The sequence below is a fragment of the Oreochromis aureus genome, linkage group 10 (assembly GCF_013358895.1).
Source record: "Oreochromis aureus strain Israel breed Guangdong linkage group 10, ZZ_aureus, whole genome shotgun sequence".
In the NCBI taxonomy this organism is placed as follows: domain Eukaryota; kingdom Metazoa; phylum Chordata; class Actinopteri; order Cichliformes; family Cichlidae; genus Oreochromis; species Oreochromis aureus.
Genome location: NC_052951.1, coordinates 15,310,589 through 15,333,742, shown reverse-complemented (window position 1 = coordinate 15,333,742; position 23,154 = coordinate 15,310,589). Strand labels below are relative to the sequence as shown.

At 42.3% G+C, this 23,154-nt stretch overlaps 1 protein-coding gene across 3 annotated transcripts in view; it reads right to left on the bottom strand.

Annotated features, from left to right (window-relative positions):
- Positions 1 to 8,405: 8,405 nt before the first annotated feature.
- Positions 8,406 to 23,154, bottom strand: part of si:dkey-175g6.2 — a 48,770-nt gene continuing 34,021 nt past the window's right edge. For 2 of the 3 annotated variants that reach the window (XM_039617864.1, XM_039617865.1), the window contains exons 3-4: positions 14,224 to 14,369; positions 8,406 to 12,049 (exon numbers count right to left, since the gene is read on the bottom strand). In XM_039617864.1, coding sequence (XP_039473798.1) covers positions 9,990 to 12,020 — 2,031 coding nt within the window. In that variant the 5' untranslated portion in view covers positions 12,021 to 12,049; positions 14,224 to 14,369 and the 3' untranslated portion in view covers positions 8,406 to 9,989. Of the gene's footprint in view, positions 12,050 to 12,942; positions 13,288 to 14,223; positions 14,370 to 23,154 lie in introns of those variants that run through there. The other variant, XM_039617866.1, reaches the window with a different exon arrangement.

The window sequence follows — 23,154 nt, the reverse complement described above, 5'->3', positions numbered from 1 at the left end:
AGCCTTTTTTTAACTGTAGTTTAAAATATGAGACCCGAAGAGATGTCTGTGCAAGTGAGGGAGGCCATCATTAGACTAAATAAAATGAGATAAACACATTAGAGAGACAATAACAAACTTAAGGCACGGCTGACTAAACAATCAACAACATTTTTAAAAATGCAGGAATGCAGTGGCTAGCTCAGCAACACCAAAATACCCTAAAAAACACAGAAAACAACTAAAGTGCACGATGATAGAATTATTACCTTTATTAAGAAAAACAACTCAAGGAATTAGAGATGTCATTTTTCAGCTCTGCAATCCAGGGAAATCTCGATGAATAGAAATACAGATGGTTTTACAACATGGTGCAAACCACTGGTTACACTCAAGAACACTTTGGCAAGATTAGAGACCTAAAAGAGCCGGCGCAGTTCTGAAAACAAAATTTTTGGACACATGAAATCAAGATAAAATTGGACAAGAATGGTGGGAAGAGAAAAAGATGGAGAAGGAGGGAATCTCCTCATTATCCAATTGATACTAAATCATCTGTCAGACATGGTCGAGTCAGTGTTATGGCATGAGCATGTGGATCACTAGAAGGACTTTACAGTGCAAATGAGTAATGACCCAAAGGATACTGCAAAAGTCACCCGAGAGTTTCTAAAGGGAAAGAAATAAGATATTCTTCAATGGCCAAGTCAGTCACCTGATCTGAACCCAACAGAATATTGCTTTTTAGTTAATTAATGCAAAACTCAGTGCAGAAAGACCAACCAGCAACAGTAAAGGCCTCGCAGAGCATCTCAACACAGCGTAGGTTCTACACTTCAGACAGTCACTGACTGCAAAGCACTTTTATACGAGTATTAAAAGCAACCCTTATATTTAAAACTGTGTTAGCTTGTTCAACTGTTGTTGAGCCTTTGTAATTCTGTTGTTGTAATTCTTAAACAGTAATGCAAAACCCCTTGAATTAAAGCTGAAAGTCGGCACTTCAGTCACTCATTGATCTTTTGATTTCTGGTGGTGTGTACAGAGGCAAAACTACAAAAAAACTGTGTGTTTGTTTAACAAATTATGGACCTCACTGTAAGTTACACCGGCGAACCAGCACAGCCCCAGTATGAGTATGAGCAACGGGAGAAGAAAAATACATCAAAATAAGGCATAGAAATATTTAATTGGCCCAAGAAGAAAACACAAACCATGTCCTGTTAGCAGCTTACCGTAACCCAGTTAGTATCACTGGTTGTAAAGGGGATTTGGTAATTAAAACACTGTATTACAGCTTAGAGTTTAAACCCTGCACCTCACATACATACGTATAGTGAATTCTGCTTAGCTAATACCACGCTGACATTTTAAGTTAAAGGTGGGATCAAAGTCCGACTGTTATAGAAATTCCAGGAGCGTTATTTAATCAGATTTTGAAGGCTACTCAATATTTATACCACAGCGGCTGACATTTTTCCTCACATTTCTGCTTCTGTGAATGCATGGGCTTCTTGGGGCCATTGCTGATGAATTGTTGTGCTGTCAGACTCTTCCGTGCCAGGAGCTGGATGTATACCAAATTTTGTGCCTGTGAGAGTTGGAGCCTTTTGAAAGATTCAAATTGCATTTTAATTATAGCACACCCACCAGGCAACATATAAATGATTACTATAAGGACGTAATGTGATCTAAAGCTTGACACACAATTATCCCTTTGTGCTGGAAAAAAAATGTAAATCGCGATTGTGTAGTATGTCACAGAAACATGAATGAGGGAATGTAAATAGCCACATCCCAACAATGCTCTTTTTGTCCGCCGCTTGGCAACAAGGTGGGTGAAGAGGACTTCATGGAAGCTTCCTTTTTTTCATAAGCTGCAGTGTTTCAGCATCCTCTGCACAGACTTAACGCGTGATCAGAGCGGTCATGCTTAGTCACATCGTCATGTGTCAGGTCTGAGAAACACTGAACTGGATTCACTCAGACATTGTAAATGATACATTATCACACCGACTTTATACAGCTGTTTGTCTGTATTAGGCAATTATTCCAACACGAGGCAGCATGTGAGGCAGTTATGATAGCCCATACATGTAGCGTAGCTAACTCATAGAGCCTTGAATTCTGATAGAGCAGCGTAAAACAAATGGGAACACAGAAGAAAATCACTGAGAGGATTAGCTGCCTTTATCAGGTTAGATTACATTTGATTTGTGGAAAGATCTTGCTGGACTCGGGCCACACAGCAGTTGAGAAACCTCTTGTCATATTGTTGTAATCTGATCTTTTATACCACACTTCCCAGTTTAAAGATGCTACATGCTGATGTTTAAAAAAAATGCCCTAATGACATCTTAAAGTGCCGTCCATAAAAACATGTACTTAAAAAAAACACTACACAGAGGACAGGACATCCCTCTTGGTTCTTTGCTAGATGTCATCAAATCGATCATTTAAAGGGCAGCAGGGCTCTGGGGTCAGATCGACCCCGACTGTCATGATGTCATCTTTCTGAATTAATTTACTTACTGCGCTGGTTATGAGGTGGCCAGCATGCATCAGTGATCATACTGAAAAATTGATGTATTTTAATTTAATATTTGACATAACATTTTTTTAAAATTAACTCAAACTTGCACTGCAAATTTGAGCTTTTTTACTGATCTCACTGAGGCCTCAATACAGCCTCAGTACAGCCTCTGAGCATCTTTCACATTCAAACGATGGCCGGGAATTTTTCCAAATGTCCAAATCAGTCAGATGGGGTATTAAACAGACTTTGCCCCTCCAGCTTATTGGTGCAAAGTCAGTGCAGTGGCCAGTCAAGCCCATGGTCTAGGTAACTGTGCAGAGAAATTACAGTGAGGGGGTGTCTTGTGTCCTGCCAGTCCCCATTTACTGCCCATTAGTATGAGTGAAACACTTAGGGCCTACTTCTATTGCCTAAATGCTTTATGACTGAAAAGAGTTAGTTAAGATGTCATGTGCCACATTTTTAGGGGTTTCTTCAAACTGCTTACAAGCTTTGGAGTCTTCCTTTGAGAGCCTAATTGCCTCTGAAAGTAGAACCGGGGTGTCTGCTTCTGGCAGTTATAAGAAAATTATGACAAATAGCATTTGAAAATAGCAATCTAATAGCAAAGGGGAGACAGGTCCAGCTGTCATCAAAATTTTTGTGTATTGTTTTTGTCCACTGGACCCTGCGAGGGCCCTCTGACCCAGTGTTTTGAGTTTTCTTATACTTTGATGTTTATGGTTTATGTTTAAGATCATGTAGTTATCTTCAGCTGTTGCTGTTTTAGTTCAGTGTTTATTAGATTCCCGTTGTGTCTTCGCCCCCTGTGTTTAGGCCTTCCTCGCCCTTCATCCCGTCTCCTCCTCGTTGACGTTTTCCCCTTTTGACCCATTACTTCTGTTACATGTGTTTTCCCCCAGCCATCATGCTGTTTGTGCTTAGTTGTGTCAATGTCTCAACCACAGTCCCCTTTTCCCTCTGTATGTATTCATAGTGTGCGTGTTCCTCATTGGTTCACCATGTTAAGTCTGCATGTCTTAATCTGTCATATATAGAAGAGCCACCTTGACATGCATCTAAAGGACAAAGGTCACTCTTTCGAGGATGCCATTGTTCAATTATTGGACAGAGAAGACAGATGGTTTGAAAGAGGAGTAAAAGAAGCCATCTATGTTCACTGTGAATGACCATCTTTGAACAGAGGCGGTGGCTTACAACACCAACTGTCTGCCATAATCCAGTTTTGAGATCCCTTCCCAGATGCCTTAACGCCAACTCACATCCTGGGCCATTTGACCTCAGGAAATCACATGATAGGGTGAGGCTGACGTCCACACTAGCCTGGATAGATTTGAAAACGGCGTTTCCGTCTGAAAACGCTCCACGTCCACACTAGCGTTTTCAGTCGTTTTCACAGAGTTGTGCGTCCACATTGAAACGGCCGAAAACGCTTACGCTCCAGTACTGCGCATGCGTGAAGCGCGTCGTGGCAAACGGTCGAGAAAAAGCACAGAGTTTTTTAAATGGACTAACAATGAGGTGGAGTTGTTGCTGCAAGTAACGCAAAAGTGCAAAGTTGCAAAAGCGAGTGAGAATTAAATAATTTGAAGAAAAGCTATCTTTTATCATGTACAAACTGATATTAATCTTTTATAGGGCTGTCAAAATTGAGAGCAAACAAAACAACTGCTGTATAATGCACTCCGCTATCTTTGTTTAATTGGTCACATGACTGCATCACATGACTAAAATGCGTCATCGTTTTAGAAAGTCTTGTTTTCTCTGGTCCCTGCTGGTAACTGATGCCCTCAGGGGTTGGTGCATTGGTGGTTCTTGGTGTCCGGGGCTGGGCGCTCAGGTATGCACCAGCTCACTCCCGGTGGCTACTTGGCGGGGCCTGGTGCCTATCACTAGGTCAGGCCTCTTCTGGGGCAAAGGGGGCCCTCGGGCCTCCGGCCTCGGGGCCTGCAACTCGGTTCACTCTGGCACAGCTGGCTGCCGGCAGAGCCGGCGGGCACACCAGTGCAGCCCCCTCTGGCTTCTGCTCCGTGGCTACTGGGTGACCCCCTCATCTGGGGATCTCCTCAGCCCGGATGCCCCTCCGGTGGTACTCCTTGGGCTCTCGCACTCTGGGGCCTCTGGATGTCTGGAGCCTGGATCTCCTCCATGCCTGCTTCATGCCCTGGGGGACGGGGCTATGGGCCTCCACACCCTCTAGCAGACCGTTACATGGGGAAACCTTTTTGAATACAAGCGTTGATCCACACAGGTGTGCACACGGGTGTTCACTGTTCGTGAGACATAAACTACACCTTTCTTAGCTGCTACTTCAAAGCACATTGTGCGCTGTCTGTCCTCGTGTGCTGCACAACAACTTTCAATATTTAGTATTTACTGCTGTTCACACTTAGCTAGATTAACGTGATGGTGTTGTGTTTAGTATGTTGCTTTGTTTTGTTTGTTTTTTGCTTGTCTTCTCTTCTTTTTCTCTCAACAGGTGATCCAGGAGATTTTTTTCTTCTTTTTCTCTTTGTCTTTGTAAGTGCCCTTTCTCACTGTCCCTTTTCCCTTCTGTTTTCTTTTCCTTCCTCTCTCTCTTTCTCCCTTTCCTATCCCCCAGTCATGTCTGTCCCATCTGTAACAACTGAAAATAAAATAAATAATAACAACAAAGTTTGATCAAATGGACCAATACGGCAATGCCATGATGATCCATTTGGCAAAATAAATCCATTTGGTATCCTTGTTGGTCTTCAGACAACAATTCTGACGGCTAAAGAACCAAATGGGACAGACAAAAAAAAAAAAAAAAAAAAAAAGTCTTGTTTTCGCTGTCCACACTGCGATGCAAACGCACCGTCTTCAAATGTATTCGTTTTCAAGAGCGTTTTCAAAATGCTGCGTTTTTCTTTGGGGAAAATGCGGTCTCAGTGTGGACGGGAGGCCAAAACGGAGAGAAAACGATACGTTTTCAAACGAAAACGCTTTAGTGTGGACGTAGCCTAAGTTTCACAATCGGTTCACCTGAAACCTTGGCTGATTGTGACCCACACCCGTTTTCACACCTTGGCTCACGTGATTAGGTAGAGGATCAATAGGGGGTCCATGACCCTTTGGGGACACTCCCATAGGGCTTAAATCTGGGACTCTCCACCAATTGCTCTTAGAACTGAAGAAGCTTCTCAAATGAGAGGTGAAACGTCTTCAAGGAAACTTAAAGAAGTCTAGACGGTTTCTTTCCAACCTCCTTAGACTACAAGGCCCTGGATGACTGAGAACCTTCACAGACAATCTGTTATATGTTTCATGTCTGCGTGTCCTATGTTGTCAAGTTTGTGTTGTCATGTCTGCGTCTCATCATGTTTCCTGTTTTATTTTGAAGAGGTCTGGTGTTCCATGTTTAGTGAGTTTAGTTTCACTTCCCCTGTGATGTCATTATGTTCATTCTAATCAGCTGTTTTCTCATGTGTTTCCACTTCCCCATATCACCTCCTGTGTGTATTTAGTCTGTGTGTTTTCATTCATTCCTTGTCTGTTCATCCTGCTGTGTGATTCCATCTTTCAAGGTCTATGAATTGATGCCAAACGTCAGGTTTCTATGTTCACGTTCCAGAGTTTTTTATGTTTAGGCTTAGTTCTCCCAGTTTAGGTTATTGTTTAGCTTCGTCTTTGCCTTTTGTTTTTGTACTGTTTTACCAGCCTACAATAAACGACTCACAGTTTCAATCCAATCCAATTCAATCCAACTTTATTTATAGAGCACTTTAAAAACAACATGGTTGACCAAAGTCCTTTCCAGTAAAAAATAGCCCTTTGTTAAGATCAAGTTTAGTTTTCGTGTGTCTGCATTTGGGTCCACCTCCTCACTCCACACAGTCAGCTTCTCTGCTAACTGTGACACTCTCAGGTTAGAAACCAGTTTAAATGCCAGGTGGCCAGAAACATCAACTGAATAATAGTGTTGCGTTGTGTTTATCTGGGCTTATAAATAGGCAAATATCAGTTTAAAAGACAATATGTCAAGGCTGTGTTTAGTGCTTGTTTCTACTGCCTCCAAAAAGCCAGGAATCTCTTATTGCTTAAACTACCTTCTTCTTCTTCTTTCGGCTCTCTCCATCTCATCCTATCCTGACCATGTCATACCAACCATCCTCCTTCCCAACATCCATGAATCTTCTTTGATGGTCTTGCTCTTTTCCTCGTGCCTGGCAGCTCCATATTCATCATCCTTTGTCAACTACCCCACCCCACCCCCCGTCAAAACCATCTCAGACTTCCTTCCATGTTGCTTTAAACTATGAGTTAAACTCATTCAAATCACATTTTACATTTAAATAAAACTATCCCATCTTAAAGTTGCTTAAAAGAGCACTCAACAAACAAACTGTCTTTTATCCATGTATTCTTCACCAGCATTGCTATAATAATGTTTTTCACATTTGTAGACTTCAGTCTAAACAGAAACTGATTGAAATGATGAGAGACATAGCAGACCTCACACAGCTTTGTAGTGCTTTACCGTAGACTTCCCACAACATTGTTTTACTCACCGTGACTCGTGAATAAAAATATGGCGTGTAAAATGCGTCAGAAAAAAAGTGATTGTGATTTCTTCTTTATGTTTAGCCAAAATTAGAAAGGCAATAAACTCTTCAAAATGTCAAACTATTCTTTTGATATTCCTAAAGCACCATGAAGCCCATTAGTGAGGTGCTGAACAGTTTCAGTGGCCCTCGCCATTGATTCTCCAGGACTCCTGATTTTCAGTCTTTAAGAGTCAGATGTTTTCTCATCTGCTGTTTTGGTGGTAGTGGTGGTGGTGGTGGTGAAGAGCCCTGTCTAACATACTGGTTTACAATCTCATTGTCATATTTGCCAAAGAATTAAGTGACTCACTGATCCTCCCACCTCATCCCAACCAACCAACCAGCATGCCCACACCGCTCTCGCCACCATCAGGATCACCAAATCACCTCACTGCTAGGATCGAGGGTCCAAGGTTCTTTGTCTCTCTAGCACTGCTGCTTAAATGCAAGTGGCTAGTGCTAAATGACAAATGAACATAATTCCTACAGTCATTCTGTGAATATCTAGATAGAAGCTACAAGCTGTAACCCAATGTCTGGATTCATGAAATGGTGTCCAAGAAACACCATGAAAGGCAATGTTCAAATAAACCGAGGCGCAAGCTCACAAGATAACACCTGATTAAAACATATTGACAACCTGCTAATCACTGTCACTGTTTGTACCGCTGACAGCATGCATAAAGTTTGTTTTGATGCCAAACAAGCGGGCGACCAGAAGCACTTCAAGGGATTATAGCAGAAGGGTATATTGCCTGTGTGATGTGAGAGTGAGGGGGAGGTGTGGAAACAAGATATGGCAGGAAACCTATCTACCAAACACCTTTCCACCGGCCGACTGGCAGCCTCGAGGCAGAAGCAAACATGACTCAATCTTTATCTTAAATGCCAGCAGCTAAATTACTATACAGCTCAAAGAGAATATGTATGTGTGTGTGTGTGTGTGTGTATGTGTGTGTGGTCCTGCGCAGTAAAGTGTACAGATGGATGACTCATCCACCAATCATGTGACTCATCAATCACTGCAGTTACCATTTCCCTGCCTTCTTCTGAAATTTTCCTTTTCTTTAGTTCTCTTTCATTCCCGTCTGGCTGTTGTTGCCTTTTTCCACCCCTGTTTTTTACTCTTCATTTTGATTTTTTTGAGATAGAATAAAGTCCCTCTATGGGTTTTTCTTTACTTGATTGATGTGGCTGTCACTGAGATTTACTGTCTTTTTCTTTATTTTTTGTTTTAAGCTAAAGAACCAAGTGTTCGTGCTGTTTTTGCTTCGGCACAAATACAACAGAGCACTCGCCAAAAAGCCATGAAAAAACTGAACTTTAATAAAATAATTGCTTTTATTTTTTATCATATAGCAAAACTAGTAATCATCATGCTGTTATTTACACATTGCACGGGCATATTTATTTCACACTGTACATCTTACAATGCTAAAGTGACATCAACAACAACACTCTCCTTTTACAAGACAGATGGCTTCACTGTGGACACAGTGGCCCTCTTCCTTTGAGATTTCTTTTTTTTTTATGTTCACAGTTTATTCAGAGAAGACAACCATTTTGAATTCTCCATACTGTTTTATTTTTTTCCTCTTTTTTTGTTCTTTTTTTTTGTTCATTTTTTAAGATGCAAGTAGAAAGACGTGCATTTAACGGTTTAAGCACAATCCCTGACTCCCCGGCCTGAAACTTTTCAATGAATTTCTTCTGAAAAATGAACAAAATGTTTTGTAGCCTCTTGGTGGAAATCAGTTGGGTTTTTGTTTTTAAAAGGCTGCAGAACAGATAGCGTGATTTCAAGTATTTTTTTTCTTTTAAAAATAAAGGAAAAAAATAGACACAATAGATATGATGCGTGTGCGTAAAACAAAGTAAATGTGAACTGGAGATGGACAATGAGAAAATGATCCAAAACATGAAGCACTCCTGCAGAGTCACGGAGCACTGCATGGATGTGGCGACGGTGGATCTGCCGTAAATATGTTGACACAATAACTTCTGGATCCCAGAATGCTTGAAACCCCTTAGTCCACCAGGTTGGAAGTGTTTAGTGTTTAACTTTGTGCTTTTGGAGTCCACAGGGTTTCTACATTGGGATGATGAGAGAATTATGCAATATGATATTTCCCTTATAGAACCATGGTGCTTTGTAAGGCAAAAATCTGAATCTTGAGTTTGAAAAAACAAAAAACAAACGAACTGAAATGTGTGTATTTGGCACCTTTGCAAATTGCAGCTGTTTAAGGTTGATCCAATCAGAAATGAGAAAGGCAACTACACACATCAAATACAACAAAAAGTATACTGTCAACATTTGACAATATCCGTGTTCTTTCTCTTTTTCTCTGTGTGCGCGTGTGTGTGTAGATAAGACGTAATTGAACTACTTTAGTTTTGTAATGTGACGTACAGAATATAAAACAAAAGATACAAAGTGATGTTGTAAACATGGTTCTCTTACAATGGCCACATCTGCTTGTGAATGTGTCACAATGTGATTCTATGTAAGTGTGTGTGTGTGTGTGTAGTGTGTGTGTGTTTGCGTGTGTCCTCTATAGATCTCTGAAATATGCAAGAACATCAGAGATTGACCTGAATGGAGGCAGACATACACCATGGTATGTTCTGTTTCAAAATGTAAACTGAGCAAGAGGCTGAACATGGTTACAGGGAGCTTAAACTAGGACACCTTCATCCTCTCCCTGACTGAGAAAATCAACAAAAATACAGTGATTAAACCAACATAAATCTAACTTTTTACTTCTGAAATTTCTCATCAGGCTCAAAACACACCTTCTCTGAATCTTTTTTTTTCCCACCTCTGCTTTAGCTTTCCTCCCGCTACTGTATAACTATCCCACATCTGTGAGTCCCTCTGAGCGGACAGTGTCCAAAAAAGTCTCTCAATACATTCTGCGCTTCATGTAGATCCTCTCAATAAAGTTTTCCAGTTCCTCCTCACTGTCCAGCTGAGGCACCAGCCCATCTTCCTCATAGTCATCTCCCGGTGTGACTTGTGGATAGTAGTAGGGGGGTCGCCTGCCTCTCCTGGGTGTGGTTATTGGTTTGGGAGGGGGTAGGGGTTGGTAGGTCCGTGGGTGAGGAAGGATATAGTTAGAGATATAAGGGGTAAGAGGCAGGCGTGGTGGTGGCTGCTGCTTCCAGCCCTGTCCGCGGTTCTTACCCCCGCCCCTGTGTCTGCGTCTCGGGGCCTGGAGGTCAAGTTCCTGGGGGCCGAAGGTCTGGTCTCTGGAGGGGGCGGGCTTCCCATAATATTGTGGTTTGGGATATGGGAAATAAACTGGGTAGTATGCTCGATATGGCTTTTGGTAATATGGATAAGAGGGGAAGGCTAAAAACTGTTTCTGGGGCTTATACCAGTAGTCAAGCTGCTTCTGAGGCTTATACCAATAGTCCTGCTTGTATGACTTTACTTTATCCTTGTGCCATTTCTTGTTGGACTTGTTGTACCTATAAGGGGCTTTCTTGGGGTTTTTTGAGGCTGTGTAGTGATAAACAGGCGGAGCAGCCAGAGGAGGAGGTACCAGAGGCCTAAAGCGTGGGGCAACAGGGTTGCTGTTGGTTGGCTGTTGTTGTAGCTCTTTCCTTTTTTTCTTCTTCTCCTCCACATCACTAATAATCTCAATCACATCATCGGCAGGCAGGTGCAGCTTGCTGCTGATCTCAATAAGCCTGTCAATCATTTGCTGGTCCAGGTCATCTTCATCAGGAAGGACCTCCTCTGAGCGTTTGTCCTCAGCTGTGTTGCCGGCGGCCCCCATGCTGCTTTTCTGCCGGGGCTTCATGTAGGACTGCTGCTTCCTCCCCATGTACTGCAGCAACATGTCAGAGGCGATGTCTGCCAGCCTCTGCTCTTCCTCTCTGGCTCGCTCGGCCTCCTCCTGCTGCCGGAGCACCTCCTGTTTCTCCGCCCGTGCTCTCGCCTCTTCCTCCATGTGGGAGAGGCTCTCCTCTTCTTCCTCAACCTCCTCCTCCAGCTCCTCTCCTTCATCCTCAAAGTCATCCATGAAGTTGCCCCCCTTCACAGGTCTGTTGCGGGACGGGTTCTCCTGCCAGTGCTGCTTCTTTCCTGCACGTGCTAACTGAGTGTTGTACGCTTTGTAGCCCTTCAGAGGAGGCAGGATCTCATTATCTTGGAGACCCAAGTCAATGTTCTGGAAGTAGCCTCTTATTTTGCGCTGCAGGGAAGGGTCATCTCCCTCTGAGGTGGAGCCTGGCGTGGCCTCATCTAAGAAACTTTCCAAGTAATTTCCCTCCTCCCGCCCCTCTCCTTCATCTTTCCTTTCCTCCTCCCTTACGCTATCTGTTCCCACATTCTTCACAGACCACCCTTGATCCTCCGACCTTGTGTTTCCATCCACCTCCCCCTCCCTCTCCTTCAAGTCATCCCCCTGAGCAGCTGCCAAATGGCCTACATTTAGCTGTTCAATAGCCTTATCGGCCCCTCGCCCCTCCTTCTCCTCCTCCACCCCCCTCTCTCCCTGTGGCTGCTCCGTTCTCCTTATCTCACCACCCTCAGAGCCTTCAGCAGAGGGCAGCTCCGGACTCCGATCCCCTTCCCAGTCTCTGTTTTTGCTAGCCTGGTTTTCACTGTCCCCCAGGTGGTCCAGGGCCTCAAGCAGAACAGCGAGCACCTGCGCAGGGTCCGTCACTTTATCTAATTGGCTGTCTTGACCCGGGCCCCGACCCCAGTCTAGGGACACGTTGTCAGGGCTGGAGAGGCTCTGGGGCTGGGGCGAGTGAAAGGGGGCAAGGTTGTCCTCTTTACGATCTGTCCGGGTGCGCCCCTCCACCCCACCCTCCCCTGCCTCACCCCACACAGGGGCGGTGCCAGCTAACTGTGGAATGACAATGAGCAGGACCAATAGGATGAGGTGGGCTGTGGAAGGGGCGTGATGACAGGTCATGACCATGCAGAACTGGCAGGAGGGAGGTTAAGCACCTGAAGAAGGAGAGAAGGCAGAGAGAGAAGGGCAGAAGAAGGATGAGAATTTATTCACACATCATTTCTTATCTCTGGAATCACAAATATGTTTTTTGTGTTGTTGTTACTTATTTTCTTTATTGTTTTCTCCCAGTGGCAACGTGAGCATCAGTGTCATTTAAATAACATACAGCTTTGGTGAAAAAGCCAAAACGTAGAGAGGACTGACTGGTAAGAAATATTTCATTAAGTCCCCAGCCTGCCATAAAGTTTCAAAGAAAATGTACCTGGAAAAATGACCAGTTTTTCAAACAAAATATTTTTACCACAAAGAGGCCACCATATTAAAAACAAAAAAACGTTTTCCAGTTATTGTAGAAACCATTGAGGACAAAAGCAGACAGACGTAGCAGCCAAATGCAACAAATTCTCCTCTCTTTTATTTTCGATATAGAGCGTTTGACTGAAAAAAAAAATGTGGTTTCTAACATTTCCAGCTCCAGTTGTGTCACTGCTGTGCAGCTTGGATACAACTGAAAACATGAAGATAAAGGTCTGAGCTGAACGTAGAAACGAGATCGTGAGTCGTTGATTTAACCGCAAAAAAAGAAAAAGAAAACAAAAAAAAATTGCGCGTTTCTTTGAAAGGAAAGGGGATAATCCGCACAAAGAAACTGCGTTTCGATTCTAAACATCGTGCCTTTTTTGTCTCGAGTCGCGCGTTAACCCACTCATTACCCACTCATTATCTTTAAGCCGCACGAATCACCTGGTTGGGTATAATACATCCCCTGGCGCATTTTGTCAGGGTCACGAGATTTAACTGAGCAAATTGTTTGCAACAGCAACGAAAATGCGCATCCGGTAACTGATTTGCGTCTTTTTTCTGGTATATGTTAAAAATGCCTCACCTCTTCCTCCAAGCCAACCCATCCAAAACGCGCGCACCTCCCATTTTCTAACGTCTAGTTCTTAAAAAAAAAAAAAAAGAAAAGAAAGAAAGATGGAAAGAAAGAAAGGAAATACTGAGAACAAAAACGGGTCCGAGCTCGCGTCTCCGTAATTGCTGTGATTTTGGTATTCCATGCGTCAAAGCGATGTCACCAAGACACTGGCACAGAAAGCTGCAAGCTCGGGGAAGTCATGCGTAAAGCTGGTGGCCACGGTTGAGTTATTAACCCTACGGTTCCTGAGTGGTCCATCCAAATTGTAAATTAACCGGGCATTAAGTTTGAGAGGATAAAGCCTTTTTGCGCAAAGACAGGAGGGCGCAGCCAGTGAGGATGCAGGGCTTTGTCCTTGTGTGGCGTGAGCATGTTTCTCCTCACTGGCAGCGGTGGAATGCAGACAAGCGCAAATTTTTGGCAGCACAACCCAATTTGATTTTTTTTTTTTCATTTTAATAAATCAAGAGAAACGAAATTATTCGACTTATCAGGGCCAACTACCTACTCATAAATGGTTGCGATTCTAAATTATTTCGAATTAATAGCTGAAAACCGTCTGTTTAAATCGTGCTTGTTAAAACAAAAAATACTGAAATCGTAAAAATTTGCACATTTTTTCAAATGTGCGAATTCTTCAAAGGTTTTTTAAAAAAAATCTTGCGTGAAAATTTTCTCAAGCTCTTCTGAGAGGCAGCTAGAAATGTATATTAAATATTATTGTCTTCACATTGCAGTGGATTCATTCTTAATTCATACCGAGTGAGTGAAATAAACAAAATACAAAATTAGATATTTTACTGGGGATTTTTTAGACTGCATTTAATAATTAGTATCATGCCTATACGTTCATAAGAACTGGGTTTGTTCGTAAATGTCATAATAAAAACACTGTTTGAAAAAAAAAGAAAATTAGAAAATTATAAATATATATATATATATTGCTCGATTTCCTAGAATAGAAATCATACACAGATTAGTCTAAATTTAAGCGCCATATAGAAACGGCCACAGTTCACGTCTACTTCATAATCAGACAAGCAACAGTCGCACATAGATTAATTCTAACGATGAAGTTGCAAATTTAAAAGAAAAAAAAACACGAACTATTTCTCGTTTTTTTTAACAAAAAAAAACGTGATTATGAACAGAGAATTATAACGAACTGAATAACAGTCAGAAATTGTCCTAATCTATCTGGTTAGTATGGTTTGTGAATGATGCAGAGACAGATTTCGTTCCACTTACCTGAAGTCCCACTGGGGGGTGGGGAAGTGGTGAAACTCGCAACGCACGGATAAAGCCAAGATTATTTCATGAATAGTGAAAGCACCTGAGAGAATTTCAGCTTTCCTCCCTCTCTCTTTCTCTCTCTCTCTCTCTCACTCTTCAGCCTGTGACCAGCATCAAGGAAAAAAAAATAACAATCAAAAAAGAATCTAACGTCTCTTTATTTATTTGTGAGGTGTTTGTATGGCGGCAGCACTGGTGCTAATGTACAATTGAGTGAATGTTTTCAGCACCACGGTCAGCGCAACTTTATTGTATATACCCTCGGCGGACCACGTGATCCTCCCCACCGCCACCCCCCAGCTGCAGGCAGTGCTGACGTCACTTCCATTGATAAGAATGTTGGTGTGGAGATGGCACTGTGAGTCTAGGCTGGCCCCAGCTGATGAATGAACGGAAATGGCATGAATGAAATAGTACTTTTCCTCAATGAAAGGAGCAAATTGTAGAGATAGAGCTGGTACGCAGCCATTTTCCTTCTCACATATTAAAGGGTGGTGTGTTGCATCTTCCTCCCTTGTTGCTTCCTTCCTTTGCTCTGGCTTGTTTCAGAATCAGGAGAAGAGTGGGAGGGGAAAAAAATAGAGTGACCTCTTTCACAGGCTATCAATTAGGGTCATTTGATGACATTCTCCCAAGAATCAATGACAAGAGGCCGATGTCTCGCTGCAGCTTGCTTGTTAGGTTTTGGTCTTAGGTGGCCCCAGATCATCTGTAGCTTTGCTGCTTGATTTCTTCTCAATTTCCAGGGATTGCACAATTTTCCATCCACCCCGTCATTTCTAGCCGCTCTCCATCTGTCAGCGGCTCAGTGTGCTCTTAATGTGGCCTCTCATCAGCATTGTTCTGCGCCAAGGAGATACAAGCCAGTGACCATTTGTACATAAATCAGTAACATTTCACGATAAGGGCAAACACGTGCTGAAGCAATATGTCATGATTATATGCATGAATGAATGCGGGATGTATCATGAATTCCTGCTGCTCACCATTTCAGGAATGACTAAGCGGCTGTGTGTTTATGTGATCAGGCAATTAACTTCATACATTAATTTAGTCGATACCGTTAAATTAGCTGGAATGCAGTCGCATACAACAAAAAAGTGCATTTCAGACCCACGCGTACAATGGGCCTCTGAAAGTGGAGCCCATATGCATTCTCATAAAAACACAAGGCTATTTTGTGACACTGAGAAGCGAAGACACCTACGTGTTGCTGTAAGATCCGGCAGTCTTTGTTCACGTCACAGGATGGCGAGGTGTTTTAACGTGATATGTTTCTGTTGTTGAAGTGGAGCTTGCTCCAGCACATACAGCTAGTGCCAGTGGACAAATCACTGTAGAATAGACAGACTTGGTTTTTGGGATGATGGTTCAGCGAGATGGACCAATATCTTACGAAAAATGGAAGGAAATGGCTTAGTCCCAGGAATTCAGTACAGTTCAGAAATGGCTACAAAGTGCAGCCGTCACAAAGACAAGAGCAGTTTGACAAAGATGACAAGAAGAACAGATATTTATATACTCGATGTGTCCTGCATGGGCATGTTTTTTCTTGTGGCATTCGCAAGATATAAATGTGCAACAAATTTCTCACTAGCACAACACCCCATGACAATATACAGTGCTGCTAAACATTATTTGCTCCGTTTGTGAGAAAATACAAAATGCAGTTTTTAAATGATGATTTCATTTCTTAAGGGAAAGAGAGTTGTGTGAAAAAGTAATTCCATCTCCATACTTGTTAAACCAAGAATTAACTGTGATTAACCACTTTTCCCTCTCTTTTTTTTCACTTTTACTAACCACACCCAGGCCTGATTACTGCCAGCCCTGCTGAATTAAGAAATCACTTAAATAGAACCTTTCTGACAAAGTGAAGTAGACTAAAAGATGTCAGAAAGCAGCACATCTTGGCAAGATCGAAAGAAACTGGGGAACTTTCCATTAATCAGTCTGGAAAGGGTTACAAAACCATTTCTAACACTTTAGGAATTCAGCAATCTGTAATGAGAGCCTTTTCATGGTGAATATTCCCAAGAGTGTCCAGCCTACCAAAATTACTCCAAGGGTGCATCAATGACGCATCCAGGAGGTCACAAAAGAACCCAGAGCAACATCCAAGTGACTGCAGACCTGACTTGCCTCAGTTAAGGTCAGAATTCATGATTCAACAGTAAGAAATGCACTAGGCAAAAATGGCCCAGTGTGGCTGAATTAAAACAATGCTGCAGAGAACACTGAGCAAAGACTCCTCCACAGCGATGTGAAAGACTCATTCACAGTTACTGCAAATGCTTGGTTGCAGTTCTTGCTGCCTAAAATTAGTTTGACGATCTGAAACTTGTAAGTGTGACAAATATGCACATACACTAAGAAATCAGGAAGCCAAACCACTGTGCATACAACAGAGATCTCAAGATCATGTCAAAACAGAGTAAGTTTAAACACTACAGAAAATAAACATGTTTTTGAGCGAGGTTTACCACTAGCAACAATTTTCATCCACACAACTGTCATTGTGGAGGACTTGTGGTGAGAAAAATGTAACCCGAGATGTGTGCGCTGCTATATTTAGATGACCTGCGGCACGAAAATGCACAACACGAGGACTGATACCTCACTCTATTAGCAGCAATCAAGAAGGCAATCACAAGGAAGTGGTGTGAAGAGGACCACCCTACTCTGGGTAACTGACCGCACGTAGCTGAAAAGATGTACACTTTGAAGGACTCTCACTTGTTTTGTTTTTTGGGCCACTGTGAATCATGTGATGTCTGCAGAAGTTACACTGATGCAGTTTGGCCTCTGCGCCAAAACAGCTCAGGGCTCTTCCTACTATAGGCGAGAGCACAGATCTGACAGGGGCCTTTTCAAAGTGTAACTGGATCCGGGCTAATTTGGTGGCATATGTATAAAGCAACATTCATTAACTGATGATTAATTCAAGGTTAACTAATCACATAAACCTCTCAAAAGTGACCAACAGGGTGCATTAATGCACGATTTATTAAACGATAATGATTCACGCATTAGTTAAGCACGCTGCACTCTTAGCAAAAAAGCTTTCCATTATCAATACTAAAGCAAGAAGAGGCGTAGCATTGCAGCGCTGTCTCCCACTCCCAAAAGGTTTAAACCTCACTAGCCCTTCCTGAAACATGAGGATAAGAATCAAAGCTCTGCTAGGGTAAACAACCAGGTTGTAGAGGAAATGTTTGCTCTTTTTTTCAGCTTCCATTCGGCTTTATTTATTACAGAAACAGCTTCCACTTCCACTGTCAACCAGTCATTCCCAAGGTCTGCCGTAATGGGGCGTTTTTGTACATAATGACTCAAGGGCAGATAAATATAAAGTTATTTCTGGCACTCAGTTTTCCTGTTGTTTTGAAGGTAAAGGAAGACACTGCACTGCTATTACTGGCATTTATGTGCCGGATAACGTGGAAACAAGTTGATTCACAACGTTAAGCCAACCTCATTTCCATACACTTCATTTGTCACTGACAAGCCCCTGCTCTGGCCTTGTGCGCCACTAAATTCAGCTGTCAGTCCTCGTACAGGTTGGGTTCTCACTGCATTAAGGCTTGTGCATGTGTTTGTGGATGTGTTTTCTTTGTATGTGTGTCTGATTCATCCTCGCACTGTACGTTCAGTTAATCACAGACAGGGGTTCGGTATTTTCACTGATGTTCTGAGGTTAATTGGATATTAGCAGCAGATGTCACATGTGGCCAACTTTATCGAGCAATTATCGAGCGTCCTGATTCAAAATGTCTTCGTTATTTTTACAGATGGAGAATTACAAATATTATTTAGAGTCTTGAAAGTCTTCAGTCCTGTAATTAGCTGAATTTTCTGCTCTTACTCAGAAATTAGTCCTGATCTCCTTCTTAATAATATCTAAACTAATACGGCACAAAAATGTGTACTTTTCATGTCTTTTTTGAGTAATTACTCACAGGGAAGGCTGGAAAAAATAAAGTCAGCGCTTGAATTTAGTAACTTGCCAAACCTCTTTTAGCACCAACCATCAACCTGACATTTCCTGCATGTGCTTAGGGGGACTTATGAGGAGGGTTTTTGAATCACTCGTCACTAAAAAAAAAAGCCTGTTTCAGTTCCTGAATATTCCCAGCATCTCTTCATTAAACATCTCTCTTCATGTTATATAAAACAATATCAAGCAGTTTGGTTACGCTTTGAGTTTTCTCCCTAAGGCAGCAGACACCTGGCAGTCAGTAAGGCCCAAATTGTTATGCTACCACCATGCTCACAGTTGGGATGAGGTTTTGGTGCTGGTATAAAGTGCAGTGTTTTATGAAATTTAGGAAATTTGTGCAGCAAGTTTTTCTTTGCTTCCTCACATGCAGGGCCAGCCCAAGGTTTTATGGGGCCTTGGGCAGAATTTGATTTTGGGCTCCACCCCCAGCTAAACCCATTGGCAACATCAACTATATTAGCACGCTTGATTATTTGTACGTGTGTTGAAAAGGTGTCCAATAAACCAGGAGACAGTGGAACTTACAAACAAGTTAAAGCAGGTTAAAAAGAGTTAAAAGGTAAAGCAGGTCATCTGCTAATATTAAAGTTGGTGGTTCAATCCCTGAAGGCTCCAGTCTGCATCCTAAATATGCTTGGGCAAAATACTAACCCCTAAGTTGCTCTCCGATGCATCCATTGGCGTGTGAATGTTAGACATGTTGTATCAAGCGCTTTGAGCGCTCAGGAACAGGAAAGTGCTTTAAAGGATCACTCCATTTAATTTAATTGTTTTTCAAAGGGCAGAACAATCACTAAGAATTTAACATAGGCTTGAATATTTTTCTTTTTATACATAACAAATGCAAATGTAAAAACAGACTATATTAATTAATTTGAATGGAATCTAACTAAGTAGAGAGCTAACAATAGTTTGCTTCTGGTTTCCATGCAACATCAGCTCACCACACCTCAGCTGAGCTGAAGGCTTGTTTAAAGCTTCTTATTTAACATTATTGTTAGTGAATGTTCATGATAAACACCTAACATGGAGTTATTCATGGACTTTTATTCTTTACACTTTTTTTGCTTTTATTTTCTTTTAAGCCTCAGAGGGATAAATCCTTTTTCAACACACACTTGCAACAATCTACTTGCAAACATTTACAGTTTGTGTGAACGTGACCCCAGCTCTGACAGTGAAAATGATTAAACCAGTAGCAATAATTTGTCAGTCAGTAAACATATTTATTACAACATTTCCCTTTCTCTTGTATGATTGCTATTAATATATCACATGCACAAAAAGATACATTCACTTTGGGTGTTTGGAGGCCCCAAGCAGCTGCCTAGTCTGTTTATTCTATGTTACCCACTCCAAGTGAGATTTCTACTGTGATGAACACCCAGCTATAAAAAAATGCTGCTGCAGTCTATAATGATTTTTCTAATGTCCTGTAAAAGTTGGTGAAATTGAGATGCACTCACACCAACCTATCTATTTTTTTGAAGCGCAGAGTTTGTCAGTAATCACAATTTGTGTCTTCATTAACAAGAAAAACACAGTTCCAATCCCATCTCCCTAACTGAAACATCTGACTCCAGACAGAAGTCATTAGCACAGAGGTTCACTTATCTTTTCCCGCCTGCACCATGAGTTATTGCTCAGTGTATTCATTAAAGACATGAAAAGTACAAGTGTTTGTGTGTTATTAGTTTAGCCAGATTGTGTTTTGTGGCTGTGTCTTAGATGAAAATCAGATCCCCGCTGCACGAGTAAATCAGTGAAACTGATGGACTCAATCTGGTAATTCACAAACCTCCTTCATCAACCGCGTAGCCCGCGCAGCCTACCTGGAAAATAAAATGGAGCTTTGTTTCTGTTTTAAAGTGAGGTTTGACTCGTCTTTGTGTGGAAATATGTGTTTTGTGTTTGCAGATGAGATATGCACACATCAAATGAAAATGTAATTTGTTACGATGGCTTGAGGCACCACATAACCTCTGTTTGATTAGATTCTGCGCGAGCGACTGTTTGCTGCAGAATGTGAAGCATTCGCAAGGCAGCCGTGTCGTTGCGCCCGTGTGTGTGTGTCTGTGTGTGCGTGTCTTTGTTGAAATGCTTGACGGCAGCAGCAGGCTCAGAGAGGTAAGCATGAAGCCGGAGGGCAGATGCTGATATAACGGTCTGGCATTATCAACTGCCACTCAGCATTAGTTGGCCCCTTACCCTCACTCCATGTCCGCACCCCCGCACTGACTCACACTCTACCGCCTGCTTGGCCACTCACATAGTTTAACACTGGTACACCGTGCTTGCATTTAATGGAATACACACACTGGAGAACACACACACATACACCTCGCAGTAATAGTTCCATTTATGTGGTCTTTTTCGCTCACACAGACACAGACACAGACACACACACACATACACAGGCAGGGAAACAAACACACTCTTCCCTCTCTTACTGTAATGTACATTACAGACAAATGAACCTTTGGAGGAGGTTGGGGCGTGCTGTCACTGATGGTTCCCAGTACAAACCGCTAAGACAAGAGGCAATGACAACACGTGGCTGGCCTTTTGTTCCATTTAATTAACTTTTTCTTTCCACTGTTGGTATTGGACTGAGGAGAGCTGCAGGGTCGCGAGGCAGAGCTGAAAAATCGACACGCTTCAAACAGTCGCAGACACGGATTGGTGAATTCCCCAGGTTTTGCTGACATTATGGCCACAATTATAGTAATGGCAGGCTGGGGATCTTTCGGCAAGTGTGCTAATGCAGCTACCTCGCACAGCAAAGGATCTCTACCTGGAAGTGATAAAATAGAGCTCCTGATTAACAGAAGCTTTTCTGCCCACGCCATTTTGTCAGGGGAGGGAAGGACAAGTAATTGCACCATAAGGTTCCTACAACACAATGCTTAGCTGGGACTCGATGATGTGTGCAGGACCCCGGCGCCCACACTATAATCTGCCATTTCATCGAGGCAGAGGCTTTTTGTTTTTTTGTTTTTTTCACATGTGCTTTTTAAAAGTTAAAATTTGATGCGAGCTACGCTAACCTACACACATATCTGATATGCATGTTGCGTGTCTTAGTCACAGGAGACTCATATGATTACACTCCTTACAATAATGCTGATTATTAGGTTAATCTTTTACATCCATCCATCAAAAGTTTTCTGTCAGTGCTCAGGATACGGAAAGTAGATGCTGTCACTTTATGGCCCAGTTTCGTAGAAAGCAGCCATTTCCAGCCACCGAGCTGAATCACTCCCTGTCGTTCCCACGTTGTTCTCTGTGAGTCAAATACCGTTCGCGTCAGAAGGTTCAACGCAGCGTCGCACAACAACATCTGCTCTACTGGGGCTGGGTGACACACTGCTGTTATGCTGCATTGTTATTGTTGGCTTTTATAGCTAAGCAGCTGTGTTTACATATGGAAAGTAACGTGGTAGAAGAGCCTGACAGCGGAATCTTTTAAAACCCCTGTCCCATCGGTAGCCCTCAAAAGCCTCCAGATTAATTGGTGATATTACAACCAAATCCGACTTTAACGAGCGTTAAATGACACCGATGTCAAGCCTGGCTTTTGCCGTATTGCAGACTTAATGTCATCGTAATACACGATGCAGCTTTTCCCTTTGCATTGTTACAGAAATGCTTGCGGAGACTGCACATGCAACATAGCAAACATGTTATGCAGGAAGCTTAAGTCATATGTAATTGTAGCGTTACGTTTTCTTACAGTATGCGCATGTTTGTATCACCTTTGAATTTACCTTTCCAAAGTGGGCACAGCAGCTAATATCCAACATTTCTGGTCAGTTTGTGTCATGCTGCTTTTGATCTGCTAATGCATGCTGGGAAAAAATGCATCAGCATTAGCACTGTTGCCTCACAGCAAGACGGTCCTGAGTTCAAATGTACCATCTGGCCGGGTCTTTCTGTGAGGAGTTTGCATGTTCTCCCCGTGTTTGCGTGGGTTCGCTTCGAATATTCTGGCTTCCTCTCACAGTTCAAAGACGTGCAGTTAGTGGGGTTAGGTTAATTGTGGTGATTCTAATTTGCCCATAGGTGAAATCTGTGACTCTGTTAGCACTCCCTCCTATTTGTCTTTTATCCAGTTGCACCAGTTCCTTACTTCTCAAACCCAAAACTTTGACTTACTCAAGTTTGTATTTCTGGAATTTTCTTCACTTCTCTTTTGACTGTTTATTTTTTTTATTATATCTTTGTGTACTGTTTTACTGACCTTTAACTCAGAATGTTTCATGCATGGTGTGCTTTTGGATTCCCGGGCTGTTTTGTTTTTTTGGACCTCGCCATCCCTTGCCTCTTGTGCTTGCCTCACTGACTGCCTTAATGTCTATTGCCCTAAGCCTAGTATTAAAGATTTGGATATTTGAACTTTTATCTGCCTCTGGCGTCCTGCATTTGGGTCCACTCAAGGATGTGAGTTGTCACAAGACATGTTACACTGATATTAAAGTAAATAAATAAAATAGAAATGGAGCAATCAGCAAAATCAATATGGTCATGTTAGTGGCTTTTAAGAAAATGCCTTAAAACGATGAAAAATCAAATATTCCTAATATTTGTATTGCGTCTATCCTCCCAGGTGCCTTAATCGGTTCTGTCAGCCCCGCAAAGAATAATGTCTTTCTGTTCACACTGAGCAGCCCTGTGAATGAACACCATCCTTCCATAAGTAATCCATGACAGGTTAACGCATCTACCCTGATGAATATGTGTTAAGGGTAATATTGGAATCTATAAACCAATATTAATGATAGTTCGAGCAGCCACTGAATGCCAAATACCTATTAGACCTTTCAAAAGAGTTATGGTGGGACTCCATGGACCCCTCGGGAAGTGGATTCTGTGTGAATAATGTGTGC